This window comes from Lagopus leucura, unplaced genomic scaffold, assembly GCF_019238085.1.
Source record: "Lagopus leucura isolate 7727_CA_CO unplaced genomic scaffold, USGS_WTPT01 Super-Scaffold_100060, whole genome shotgun sequence".
In the NCBI taxonomy this organism is placed as follows: Eukaryota; Metazoa; Chordata; class Aves; order Galliformes; family Phasianidae; genus Lagopus; species Lagopus leucura.
The window spans coordinates 756,866-770,066 of record NW_024962306.1 but is presented as its reverse complement, the minus strand read 5'-3'; the positions used below and the strand labels follow the sequence as shown (position 1 = coordinate 770,066).

Here is a 13,201-nt window from a genome sequence, read left to right as displayed (position 1 = left end):
CAATGGTCTTCTGTTTGAGGTCACCCTTGGTACTGATGACTGAGAGGTTTTTTCTAATCCACATCTAGCAGTTTCAAATTGATTGAATAACATTTACAGTTTACTCATTGATAATTTACTCAACAACAGCTACTTAGAAAACAAAGCTTGGAGTCTTTCCATTCTCTTCAGTCTTTTTTTTCCTTAAGTTTAATCTGTGGTGTTGCAGTAATGCCACTGGCAGTGTTTGGAATGCCTAAAGCGAGAAGGTGCCAGTTGTAACGTGAGTCAGATCTGTAAGTACCTTTGTCTTGGGGTGACTGGAAAGCAAATATCCTGAGACCAGTCCATAAGCCTTTTCTTCTTAAGTAGCAGTGCTTTAGACTGACTTTCAGCTGTCAGTTGAGATTTGCCTGGTGTTGTGGTCTGGAGCACTGGACAGGTATGTGATGGTTGTTACAGGCTTTGTTCACTTTTCCCTTTCCCACCCTGGAGTTGTTGTATGGTCTGGTTCCCTTAAATATGGGTGATCCTTGTTGGAGATTGCAGCCCCAGGTTTTTTTCATCATTATATAAATCAGAGTGGATTTAAAAAAAAAAAAAAAAAATGACTGAATTAGAAGAATGGTTATAGTGCTAATACAGATCTACAGGCTGGGAGAGATGAATCTCACAGTCATGAGGAGGGTGTTGCTCAGTATCTCAAGCAGGTTGCTTGGGATCGGAGGCACTGTGGCAGGTTTGGTGCCAGCCCTCAGAAGGGAGCTCGGGCATTCAGCATGGGAGCACCCACCCTTGTGTGGCTGCTGTGTCATCTGCCAGCCTTCTGCCTCGTGCAAAGGATCCCTTGCTGCTTTGCTCAGCAAAGAATGCCTTTAGGTGCAGAATGTGTGGAGCTAGAGCAGAAAGCTCTGGTGAGTGAGCACCTGGCTTTGCCTTTTCTAGAAGTGCATTCAGGATGCCTCACCAAGGGGGTGACAACAAACAAATCTATGAATAATCTGATAGCTATAGCTGTCCCTGCTGCTGGAATAAATAATGCTCAAGAGTTGTTGCATATTAGTCAACTTGAAAACAAGAGAAATGAGGATTTTTATAAAGGGCAGCTGGGGGGACTGTGACATGTTGGCATATCAGGTGATACTTCTCCCAGTGATCCCATGGGTGTTTAAAGGGAAGTTAGATGTGAGGGAACTGAGTCTGCCACTGTTACTGTTGGAGGGTTAGACAAAATCGGCAGATTGAATTCTGAAGCTGCTTTGGGGGGAGCTGCAGGCAAAAATCTGACAGTGAGCGATTGGAGGGGCCTTGTTTCACTGGGATAGAAATACACTTTATATTAATGGGTGTGCTTTAATTTGAGCGTATTTGACTTACCTGTTTAAAATACTTCTACAGCTGTCCCCAGGAAAATGGGTTAATGCTGTTATCAAATTACCAACAAGGAGGAGAATCTCTGCCTTTGAGGGCAACGTTGGTGAAATTTTGCATTCATATCTTTGAAGTTTATTCTTCACCTTTTCTTTAATGCCAACACTTGCTCCATGTACCGTGTTAGAGAAATGAAAACAGTGAACCTAACAGCACTGATGATGCACAGTGGAGGTCAGGGAAATCATCGTATTTCATCTTATTTGTGTGTTTTTGTTGATACTGGTGACTGAAGTGTGTAGCATTGCAGGTGTTCTTGCTTGATTTCTTTACGTGGTAGTGCACCCTACTTTGAGTTTAAGTTTGGTGGATGTCTGACTTGTTTTATGTTTGAACAGAAATAAAGAACATCCTGACCTGAAGCTCTGGTGCCATCCATGGAAGCACATCACGGTGGATGAAAAAATCCATACGAAACACATCATTCACATTGAAGAAAACTGTTGCAAAGAGGAGACAACGAGTTATAGAACTTGGAATGGGACAGCTGAGAAACCCTCAGCCATTCCTTCTGTGGAGGAATCTTACATCACGAGTGAACACTGTTACCAGAAACCTCGGGCCTACTACCCTGCTATAGAGCAGAGGCTGGTGGTGGAAACGAGAGGTGCAGCCATGGATGAGGGTGTAAATAGAATCAGGGAAAATGGGGATGACGTCCTGTCGGAGAGGCTCGGCTGGAATCTGGACCGAGAGATATGTAAAATGGAAAATGAATCCAAACACAATTACTCCAAGGTACTTATATTAAAACAAGCCTCTCTGCAGAGAGAATGTGTGTGTCTGGCCAAGTGCAGAACTCATTTGCCCTTTTAATGGTATTTTTCTGTTTTACTTTTTTTCCTGTCACAATGCTAAATTTAGGTTGCTGGTGCACATTTAAATAATAGATGTAATCATCTTCACCTTTTCATCCCAAAGTTGACTTTGGGGTTTTAAATCATTGGTACAGTCCATGGAACGTGCACTGCAGTCTACCAGCACTTTGTTGCTCCTTACTTGGCTGCGTTAGACAGTGCAGATGAACACCAGGGAGAGAGCAGGGCAAGCACGTATGGCACTCTCAAACACATTGCTGTTGCAACTTTTGGGTATTACCAGCTTGTTCTTGCATTTATTTAATAGTTACATTAATTAAATAGATTCCACATTCTTCAGGCAGTGTGTAAGTAAGTAACCTGTAGTGATGGTTAGGAATAATCGGCATTGAATAGTTCAGTTCTTTTCCTGCTCTTTTCCTTCCTCTCCAGTTTTCTGCTTCTGACATTCAGTTAAAATTTCAGCTCCGTTAGGTCTAGCAAACTTGTAGCAGAGGCCTCTCTACGTTGCATTGTGCAGATGGGCTTCTCTAAGGTGCTGTCAGTCATGGAATACAGTCTGACAAATGTTGGAATGCCTCAGGGGAAGTACTGACCTCCCTGGTTTTTGGATGAGGGTGCTGTTTAGCTTGTATTTTATTTCAAAAGAACATGTAAATCATGTTCTTTCTGATTTCTGTCAAATCCATGGGATGGCTTTTTGTTTCACAGAAAGACATGTTTCAGTGTTTTGATTTCTGAAGAGTCTTTTTCTAAATCCTGTCACGTGTCAGAAAAATGACGGAAAGAAGCCTGGGAAGAATGATCTGCTGACACAGTGCAGGCAGGTTTTTTAAGTTGTCTGGGTGTTTAGATGGATGTTACAGAAGAGCTGAGGTTGGATTCCTTCAGGAAGAGCCCCTCCTCGCTGTAGCACAGCCTGTCTTTGCTTGGTTACTGCTGTGCTTGGACAGGTGGCTTGGACAGGTACACTCTTGCCTGGATAAGGAGCTGGCTGGAGAGCTGGGCCCAGAGAGTGGCTGTGAATGGAGCTGAATGCAGCTGGAGACCTGTCACCAGTGCTGCTCCCCAGGGCTCGGAGCTCTGCAGTGTCTTTATTGATGGCCTGGGTGAGGGCATGGAGTGTGCCTCAGTGAGTTGGCAGATGACACTGAGTTGGCTGGAAGTGTGGATCTGCCTTTGGGCAGCGAGGCCCTGCAGAGGGATCTGGACGGGCTGAAGCCAATGGGACGAGGTTCAACAAGGCCAAGCGCCGGGTCCTGCGCTTTGGCCACAACCCCAGGCAGCGCTGCAGGACTGGGGCGGAGTGGCTGGAAGACCGTGCAGAAGAAACAGGCCTGGGGTGTTGGTCAGCACTGGGCTGAACGTGAGCCAGAGCTGCCCAGGTGGCCAAGAAGGCCAATGGCAGCCTGGCTTGCATCAGAAATGGCGTCATCAGCGGGAGCAGGGCAGTGACTGTCCCCTGTACTCAGCTCCGGTGAGGCCGCACCTCGAGTGCTGCATCCAGTTTTGGGCCCTCACTGCAAGAAAGACATTGAGGCCCTGGAGCGGGTTCAGAGAAGGGCGACAAAGCTGTGAGGGGTCTGGGGCACCAATCTTATGAGGAGTAGCTGAAGGAGCTGGGAATGTTCAGTGTGAGAAGAGGAGGCTCAGAGGAGGAGGCCTCACTGCTCTCTGTAACTGCCTGCAGGGAGGTTGTGGTGAGCTGAGGTCGGCTCTTGTCTCCTGTAACAGTGATAGAACAGATGCAATGGCTTCAAGCTGCTCCAGGGGAGATTTAGGCTGGATGTTAGGAAATACTGGGGTGGTCAGGCACTGCAATGGGCTGCCCAGGGAGGCGGTGGAGTCACCAACCCTGGAGGTGTTCAAGGAACGTTTGCATTTTGTGTTGAGGGACATGGTTTGGTGAGAGCTATTGGTGATGGGTGGATGGTTGGGCTGGGTGATCTTGTAGGTCCTTTCTAACCTTGGTGTTTCTGTGACTCTGTGTTTAAAGGAAAATTCGTGGTGTTTCCTGGACACGCAGGTTTAGTGCAGTGTCTTCCAGCAGGAAGTTTGCAGGAAGCAAGCTGCAAGTGTCCCTTACAGCTCAGTGTTACCTTCCCAGAATGAGGTGCTGGAGAAGCTGCAGAGATGAGGTCTTAACAAAAGAACTATGAGGGGCTGTTGTTGATCTGCTCTTGCCTAAACTGCCTTCACATTTCTACATTCTCTTTTCTTTGTGTCTCTCTGTCTCCTGCTAGCCTAAAATTTGTGAAGCCATTAGCCTGGGTCACCCAGACAGCCTGCCTCACCAGTTCTACCTCACTTACAAATATTGACATGGCATTTGTATTTCTGCTAGGTTAGAGAACCTGCGTCTAAGAAAGCCTCTCCGGAGGAAGCTATTGAAATGAAACTGCTGGAAAAGGACAAAGAAGGAGTTGTGAACTCACAGCTGCAGTGGCAGCTTAATCTTTTAGCTCATGTGGAATCTCTGCAAGATGAAGTCATACACAGGATGGATTTCATTGAGAAGGAGCTAGATGGTAAGGAGCATTTTTCTATTAAAAAAACCCTGCATTTTGTTCAAAAAAACATCTGTCTGTAGACTTACTTCTGCAGACCTACAGAGTGATGAGCGTTAAGCTGTGAGATGGACTGCATTGAGTAATAGAAAGCAGACACTTGTGGTGCTTGGAAGGTTTGAAAACAAAATTGAAGATCAAATTAATACCATGAAGAATTTAATTTGAATAAAAAATCCTGCTTGCATCATCTCTGAATACTTGCATCAGATGACGTACTGGAATGTTTTTCATGTCTTGTTTTTGTTGTCATTTTCCATAGTGCTTCTGTGTCTCCAAGCTTTGCTGTTCTTTGGGGCTTGCTGGCGGTTCTGCCCTCTTCTGTATGGCCGCTCCAATGTTCTCCTGGTCTATTGCAGACAGTTCTCCTTTCTCTCTTATTGAAGGGTGTGGGCAGAAGGGACACGCTCTCCTTGACCTCACTCTTCTGACCAGTTTACTGCCTTATTTTTCACATCCCTCACCAAGTGCAGTTCCATCTGTGCCTTGGCTTTGCTCATCCTATCTCTGTTCATCCAGACAACATCCCTCTCCTCTGCCCAGCACGCCTCCCTGCTTCCTCTCCCTGCACGTTTCCTTCTTACCCCTCACTTTGAGCAGTGTGTCCCTGCTCAGCCTGCTGGTTTCCTGCCTCCTCTGCCTGATTCCTTACCCTGGGGGATGGAGAGCTGTTGTGCTCTCAGGCTGGCGTCCTTAAGAGGTGCCAGCTCTGCTTGGCTCTTCTGCCCCTGAGGACAGCTTCCTAGGGGATCTCATCCAGTAATTCTTTAAACAGCTGGAAGCTGGATCTTCTGAAGTTCAGGGCCCTGTCTTTACTTCTTGCCAGGCCCGTACTCCTTGATCTTGAATTCCCTCACACCATGATTGCTGCACCCCAGACAAACTCTGATCTGAACCTCACTAATGATTTATTTTACACTGGTGAGCACCGGTTCTCTTAGTGCTTCAGCACTGGTTGGTCTGTCCAATACCTGCACCAGCAGGTTGTCCTACACGCAGCCCAGGAGTCTCCTGGATTGCTTGCAGCCCGCTGTGCTGCTGCCCCAGCAGAGGCACCGGGTGGTTGAAATCTCTCATTGGGATGAGAGACTGAAAAAGTGTGATGCCTATTTTAGCTGGAGCAAGAAGGCTTCATCCTCAGGCTCCGTCTGATCAGGTGCCCACAGTTGACCCAACTGCCAGATGCCCTTTGAGCTCCTGGTTTTTAACCCACAAACTCTTGACCTGAGCATGGCTGTTCCTCAGAGGCAGCCCTTTGCAGTCTGCCCACCTCTTAGCATGGAGGGCAGCTCCCTGGCCCCTCCTGCCCTGCCTTTCTCATAAAGCTTGTAGCCCTCCATCTTGGTGCTCCAGCTGTGCAGTTTCTTCCACATTTCTGCGATAGCAGTTCTGTCACTGCTTTCTGACTGTGCCAGCACTTCCAACCCCTCCTGCTCTGGGTGCTCCTTGATTTCAGGCCCCTCCTTGCACACCACCTCTCCTGCTTCCTGCAGAAGGTGTCTGTCTGCGCTGGAGCCGATGGTCTCAGAGACTGCAGTTCTTTATATTACCAGTCAGTTCTTTTAAGATCCCATCATAAGGCATTCCAATAGTATGATCTTCCTAGCACCACGTGGTGTCGTCTCTCACTACTTTCTCCTGGGAACATCTGGGTTTTGTCCTTTAAAACTTCCCTTCAACGTTGAATTGGTTGTTTAGTATCAAAAGCTCTTCCTAATGATGGATAGCAGGAGTCGCTCTGCGGCATCTCAGCGCTGTTACATCTGTGCCTGCATTTCTCAAGGTTGATGCTGGATGTAAAGAACTCGTTCTGTGGCTCAGAGCAACTTATGTGGGAACTGAAGGAATGTCCCTTCTGTTTCTCTTGGCAGTTCTGGAGAGCTGGCTGGATTACACGGGGGAGTTGGAGCCACCCGAGCCGCTCGCCCGCCTCCCACAGCTCAAGCACTGCATAAAGCAGCTGATCACGGACCTCAGCAAGGTGCAGCAGATCGCGCTGTGCTGCTCCACGTGAGACCAGGGAGTGCTGGGACTGCAAAAAGCGCGACGTCGGGCGTCCGGCTGGAGAGCTGTGTGTATTTAAGTGAGGTTGGCATGCTGGTTGCATGTGGTGCAGATTGACTTCAGGGATTTGCGAAGAGGCGCTGCTCAAAGAACGGCCAGAAGGTTATTTTATCTCCTGATTCCGGGGCTGTTGGGAATGGAGGAGGTTAATACTGTTGTCTTCAAAGGCTGGGTGTTGGTTGATTAAATTATACTCAAATTTTCACTCCTTACAAGTTGCTCATGAACAGGTAGACTTCTCATGATTAAATTGACTAAAGTTGTGCCACTGAAGAACAGAGTTCTAAGAGCCAAAAATGTTCAGTTGACAGAGGTTGTAAATAACTCCACATAGTTTCAGTGACTTGTGTCATGTTTTATTCCTTCTGGTTTATGCGTAATGCACACTGTATTTAATCATTAGGAAATGTTATAACGTTTTTCAGACCTAGTAAGTATGAATGCCCGGCTCCCAGCTTTGGGCTGCCACGTGGAGGGCGGCCAGGAGCCCAGGCAGCGCCTGGACAGCAGGCAGTGCAGCAGAAGTGCCGTGTGCTGCACTCAGTTTGGGATAAATGGCTGTTCTGGGTTCTGACCTTGTCTCTCTCCCAGTGCTGGGGCTGAGCTGCCTGCCCTGCTGCTCTGCAGGGGGAGGAGGGGCTGCAGTGGGTGTTGTGTGGCCTTTCCCTTTGTTAATAGTCGCCATTCCGGTTCTATTTTGAAATGTAGACTTTTCAGCACTCGGGATGTGTTCACTGTAAAGACTTACCATGAATGTGCGGTTTTGGGAATCAGTTTGTTTTATATTTGTGTAAATAAAGCCTCGAGATCTATGCATGAGGTGCTGTCCTGAGAGGCACTGAGTGGGTTGTTATCTTAACTGTGTGTGTTCGCGAGTTCCCTTTCCTGCTTACGTTTTGGTGTCCTGGTCTGTTACTCTGTGAAGCAAGGTGAAGATGCTGCGTGGATTCAGGTGCGTTGTGCAGTCCTTGAGGCAGTGCTGTGCTGTCAGAGGCATCAGGAGCCTTTCTGCTGTGGATCAGCGCTCCGGCAGCAGCACTGCAGCTTCGCTTTCCTTCCTGCCACAGCTGGGGTCACTGTACAGAACGGCGAGGGTGTTTTCCCATGGAGAGGGTGTCCTAAAAGAGCTGCACTGTGTGACGGTGCTGCCGAGGGTGGATTGAAGCTGCACTGAGCCCATCGTGCTCACTTACTGCAAATGGTAATGATTTACTGTGGAAACTCCTACAGTAATAATTGCAACATTATCTACACAGGGAATGTTCCAATCAGTCCCTGCAGAAGGTGAGGTAACAGGGCTTCTCCGGGTAGTTGCTGCAGCTTTGTGCAAGGAGTCATTCAGGGAATAATTGTCTCCGTTTCATAGTACGGCTGGTACACGATGAGCACAACACACGTACAGCAGAAAAATGAACTGCTCTGTAACACAGAATAAGGCTTATGTGGCATTGAGGATCTGCTTCACCCTTTGAAGATGGGTGCAGTGCTAGGCTGCCGCACTGCTGCTGGGAGCCCCAGCTCTCGGGTGCCATGGGGCAGGGCAGCCCAGCAGTGCAGTGCAGGCAGGAAGGGGGCTGTGGGGAGAAGGGCCAGGAAGGGGAACCTGTGAGACCTGCAGCAGGTGCTCCCACGGGGTTGGTGGGTGAGCATCGTGCAGCACACGGCTGTGCTGGGAGGCTGGGAGCAGCTCCTGAGCTGGCGGCTCTGCTCAGAGCTGAGCTGCTTGCTGTGCGTCGGCTGCGCTTTCACTCAGGGCAGTGCTGAGGAGACGGGGGAGAAAGGGCTGTTCTGAGGGGTGGGAGGCGGCAGAGCCTGGGCTGGTTCTCCTGTAGTGCAGCCAGAAGAAGCCCTCACAGGTAAAGGCTGGAAGTATTTATTTAAACTAGACTAGCGTTTCTCATGTTCAGGAAAGGTTCTTTATTGTGCTTTGGATTCATTTTGTCCCTGTTTCTGTAAGTTTCCGCATCGTTATTTCGTAGCCTGGGCTGGCTGTGGGGTCTGGCAGGTCACCTTTGTGTTCTTTAAATCACTGGTAAGTGAATGCAACGTGGAGCCTTGATGAAATGAGCAAACATTGCACTGTGGATATGTATTTGTCTTTGTTGATGCACTATTAGAACTGAGGGCGCTGTATATAGGATTTTGCTTTGGAGCAATATTTGCAAAACTTGAAAACTTCTGTATCTTGGTGTTTGGAATAAATAAATAGGTTTTTGTTGGTTAAGTCTTAGCAATGTCTTTGTTTCAATTAACGACTCAATAAAATAACTGGTTTTCTTTGTGTCTGTGGTCAAAACCACTCAAACGGCGTCTGGGAAGCCTGCTGCTGCTGTGTGGATGATGAGCTGTGCAGCGACGGCTCCTCGGCCTGCAGCATTCCTTTCGTGTATTTAAAATCCAGGGGGACAGGGGAGATGAGATCTGGGTGATGGGAGCAGAAGGGGGCAAAGGGGGTGGAGCTGAGCAGGGCCTGAGGAAACCCCTGCCTGGGCTGCACCTGGGGAACCGAGAGTGCGCAGGGGCTGCATGAGCCCGGCAGTGAGACATGAAAATGGGGAGAGCGGAGCGTGGCAGGGGCAGGAAGTGGGTCGGGTGCTGCCACAGCAGCCTCTGTGAGCTCTGAAAGGGTAGAGCAGAGGTTTCCAGGCCCTGTGTCACTGCTGTGTGCAATGGGGGGCTGCTGTCAGCCGTGGCACTGCTCTGATGTCTTTACAGCACTGCTGGGTTTGGTGTGGCACTGCCGCGCTGTCCCTGCTCCCACGTGGTCAAAGCACGTGGTCAAAGCAAAGGCTGCCCGAGCTGCAGGGCTGCTCTGTGTGCCTCAGTGCGGTGGTGCTGAATTTACCCCCCTGTAACCCTTAATTAAGAGATTGCAAACAGGTGCTGCTGTGTGCCCTGCGTGATCCTGTTTAATGGGTGAGGTAAAGCTTTAAACGTGTCTGTGGGGCTCTGGGGGCCCAGGTTCTGTGCTGCATGGAGCCCCACGTGTGCTGTGGGGCCTGGAGCTTGTGGGGCCGTGCCTCTGCATGGGCTCAGCCCCAGCCCTGGGCTCTGTCCCAGCTCCTGCAGAAGCTGCACCACTGTCAGCGTGGCTACCGCCAGCCGTGTGCCCTCACTGCAGGGCTGCAGCCTCTGCAGTGCCCTCTGAGTGCTGCTCAGGGCCCAGCAGCCCACGGTGGGGCAGGCATGGGTGCCCATCCCGGGGCTGTGGCGGCTGCGCCCTCAGCTGGTCTTCGCCCCCTTCCTCACAGGGCCAGTCTCTGTATCCACACCATCGGTCAGCAGCAGGTAGGAGCTGATGGCTTCCCGCAGGCCCAGGCTGATGGGGGAGTCCTCCTCTCCCTCCCCCGGAGGTGGCACAGCCTCTGAGAGCAGGACGGAGCTGTGGGGTGGACGGGGTGATCAGCGAGCAGCGCCCAGCCCCAGGGGGACCGCAGCCCCCACAGACGGCTGCCCCCACCTGTCAATCTTGTCCCAGTTGAGCGTTGGCTTCTTCACCACGGCAGGCCGGACCAGAGCAGGCACTGCCTTTGCCGTCTCCGTGACACAGGGCTCCCTGAGGGTGCAGCACAGACCCTCCCCGCACTCTGCGTGGGGACGGCAGCATCAGCGTGGTGCTGCACCGACCTGCAGGCACATGCAGGCGCTGGCTCCGGGCCGATCTCTGCTACTCCTTACCGCTGTAGTGGTCTACGAGGTCATGCAGGCTGGGGAAGGTGAGGCGGGGCGAGATGTAGAGCCAGCCGTTCTCCAGGCAGTGGATGCGGTAATGTGTGACTGCATCCCATGAGGCGAGCTCAGTGCGCCGCACCGACAGTGAGAAACCGCCTGCGGGGTGTGCGGGGCGCAGGGCTGAGCTGCCTGCAGCCCCACTCAGCCTCCGGCTCCAACAGCCTCACTTTTATCAGTGGGAGCACCCACAGCTCGGAGATGTGGGGCTGCCAGGATGGGCACTGTCCAGTGCTCCCCTCCCGCAGCATCAGGATGGCAGCAGTGTGAGTGCTGCGTGGCAGAGCTGCCAGGAGAAGGGCTCAGCCTGGGGGTGCCCAGCGGGGTCCCCTCGTGGTTGCTATGGGGCTCTGTGCCACAAGCAGGGCCCCTTTCATCTCTGAGGCTGAGCCTCCCCGCTTAACCAGCGGCTGCAGGAAGCTGGTTTGTTGGTTCGTCGGGGCCCTTTGGTAGAGGAAGAGGTGCAGCACAGAGCAGAGCAGTGGCAGCAGGAAGCGGCTGAGCAGGGCAATCCAGTGCCACCCGGTGTGGTGGCAGAGCAGCCTCGCTCTGGGCCTGGCTCTTGGCACATGGTGTGGAGGGTCTGGGAAACTCCTTATGCTGAGGAAGGGGCACTGGGATGGGCCCTGGCAGGAGCTTGCACGGGTTCTGGGGTGTTCTCAGGGGCCCAGCTCTGTCCTGCGTGCAGCAGTGCTGCTGGATGCTTCTGTCTTGTCCTGTCCCACTCCATCCCAAGGATCCTGCCTGTGCCCCATTCCACTCGCCCTGTGGCTTCCCATCCCCAGCACTGCAGGCCATGCTCACCTCTCCGGGTCTGGCTCTCACGGATCAGGAAGGCTCCGCTGTGGTTGCCCGGCAGCAGCAGCAGCTCCTCCGCTTTCTCCCGACTCACGCCCTCGTACAGCCACCTGCACGGCAGCGGGCAGTGGCAGAACTGATGCACCTTCTGTCCCAGGGATGGGGACAGAGACAGGGACAGGCGGCCCCGCGGAAATGCCCGTGGGCTGCGTGGCACCGGGATTCAGGTATGGGGCATTGGGACTGGGACACCGTTGTCACATCCCCAAGCTCAGCTCTGATGCCAGCAATGGGCCTGGAGGCGCAGGTGCAGCAGCTGCGGTTTGTCCTTGGGACAACCCAGGAGTTTGGGGTGTCCCGGCTGAGCCCCCCACGTGTCACCCTGGGCTGACACCCACCTGTGCCGCACTTTGGCCACGCAGCTGCTGGGGATGAGGCACTCCTTGCCGGACACCTGGGATGCCACCAGCCACCACTCCCCATCCCTGCAGGGAAGGGGGACACGATGTCCTGCGGCTGCGGGCAGGGGATCCCTACGGACCCGGGGATGGGTGCCAGCGGGGCCCGCTGGGTGCAGGACTTACTCAGAGAGGACGCGGAGCTGCTCACCCATTCTCAGCACAGCGGTCGCGCCCGTCCCGGAGGGGAAATCACACAGGGCGAGCGCCTGGAATCCGCCCGGGGCTGCCTGTGTGGGAAATGGGGACGGCGCGGGGACGGCGGCCAACGGTGCGGCGCTGAGCGGCTTCTCCCGGCTGGGCAGGATCCCCATCCCTCGCCGCACTGCGGGGTCAGCACGCAGTCCCGGTCCCCGCCCGTGGGCCCCACCGGCTGGAAGGGAAGGACGGAGCCCGGCCCGGCCCCGGCCGCGTCCGTGGCGGAGGGCAGAAGGGCCGGGACCCGCAGCCACACACACCACGGTGCCCACATCGGGCTGAGGGCTGCGGGCTCCCATCCCAGAGCGGCGTCAGCGTCCCATCCCCGGCACAGCGGCTCCGAGCCGGGCGGGGCAGGGGAGCCCCGGGACGGGGCCGAGCTCCCCAGGGAGTCCTTCGAGGAAACGGCCTCGGCCCCGGTACGATCCCTGGGGAGCTGCGGCCGCGGCGGGCGGGGGGCTCTGGGGACGGGCGGCCCACGTTGCCACCCCACGCCGTCCCGGGATCCCCTGGAAGTTGGGCCACCCGGTGCTCCGAGCCGTCGGCGCCGAGGGGAGCGGGGCGGCCGCGCTTCCCTTCTCCGCGCAGCACCGCACGTGGGCTCCTCGCCCGTGGGGAGGCACGGCCAGAGCCGCTCCGTGACCCGACCCCGCGATCTGAGCCCGCACTTCCCGCTGTCACCCACCCAGGATCACCCGCCTACCTGCCGCTCACGGCCGCCTCCATCGCGCCGGGCTCCTCGGGGCCGGGCGGGCGCCGAGCATCCCGGCGTTCGGACGCGGGGCTGCGACCGGCCGCAGCGGTGCGAAGCGAAGAGGCCGGGCTCTTCCAGGCGGCTGCGGCGCTTCCTGTGCCGGTTGCAGCGCGGCGCCGCGCCGTTCTCCTTTTCGCTCGGCGCCGCCGCGCAGCGCAGCCCCGCCGTGTGCGGGGGGGCCGGCGGCCGCCGCTGGGACGGCGCTACGGAATGGCGCGACCGCGGGCAAAGCGCAAACGGGTCCCGCTGCCCCCGGCGCCGCTCTCTGCCCCGGCCGCGCTCACATCCGCCGGTTGTGCTCTGACGGTTTCTGGTCAATCGCAAACCGCCGTGTCGGTGTGAAGTGCGCACGGGAAAAGAACGGCGCGGATACGAAAGCGGCCGCCGCTGGGCCTCGCGCCCCCG

General features: G+C 54.1%; 2 protein-coding genes across 7 annotated transcripts in view; one reads left to right on the top strand and one right to left on the bottom strand.

The window, feature by feature from the left end:
- PHF20 (PHD finger protein 20) overlaps positions 1 to 9,083 on the top strand; it is a 64,439-nt gene extending 55,356 nt beyond the window's left edge. For all 6 annotated transcript variants that reach the window (XM_042886695.1, XM_042886697.1, XM_042886699.1 and 3 more), the window contains 3 exons: positions 1,749 to 2,148; positions 4,573 to 4,756; positions 6,667 to 9,083. In XM_042886695.1, the coding sequence (XP_042742629.1) occupies positions 1,749 to 2,148; positions 4,573 to 4,756; positions 6,667 to 6,809 (727 nt within the window). In that variant the 3' untranslated portion in view covers positions 6,810 to 9,083. The remainder of the gene's footprint in view (positions 1 to 1,748; positions 2,149 to 4,572; positions 4,757 to 6,666) is intronic.
- SLA2 (Src like adaptor 2) lies at positions 8,723 to 12,158 on the bottom strand. The gene is made up of 6 exons (XM_042886701.1): positions 11,971 to 12,158; positions 11,785 to 11,871; positions 11,393 to 11,496; positions 10,538 to 10,687; positions 10,320 to 10,446; positions 8,723 to 10,241 (listed from the first exon to the last, which is right to left on the bottom strand). The coding sequence occupies exons 1-6, from the start codon at positions 12,156 to 12,158 to the stop codon at positions 10,082 to 10,084; spliced, it is 816 nt and encodes a 271-aa protein (XP_042742635.1). The 3' UTR covers positions 8,723 to 10,081.
- Between the last annotated feature and the right edge of the window lie 1,043 nt (positions 12,159 to 13,201).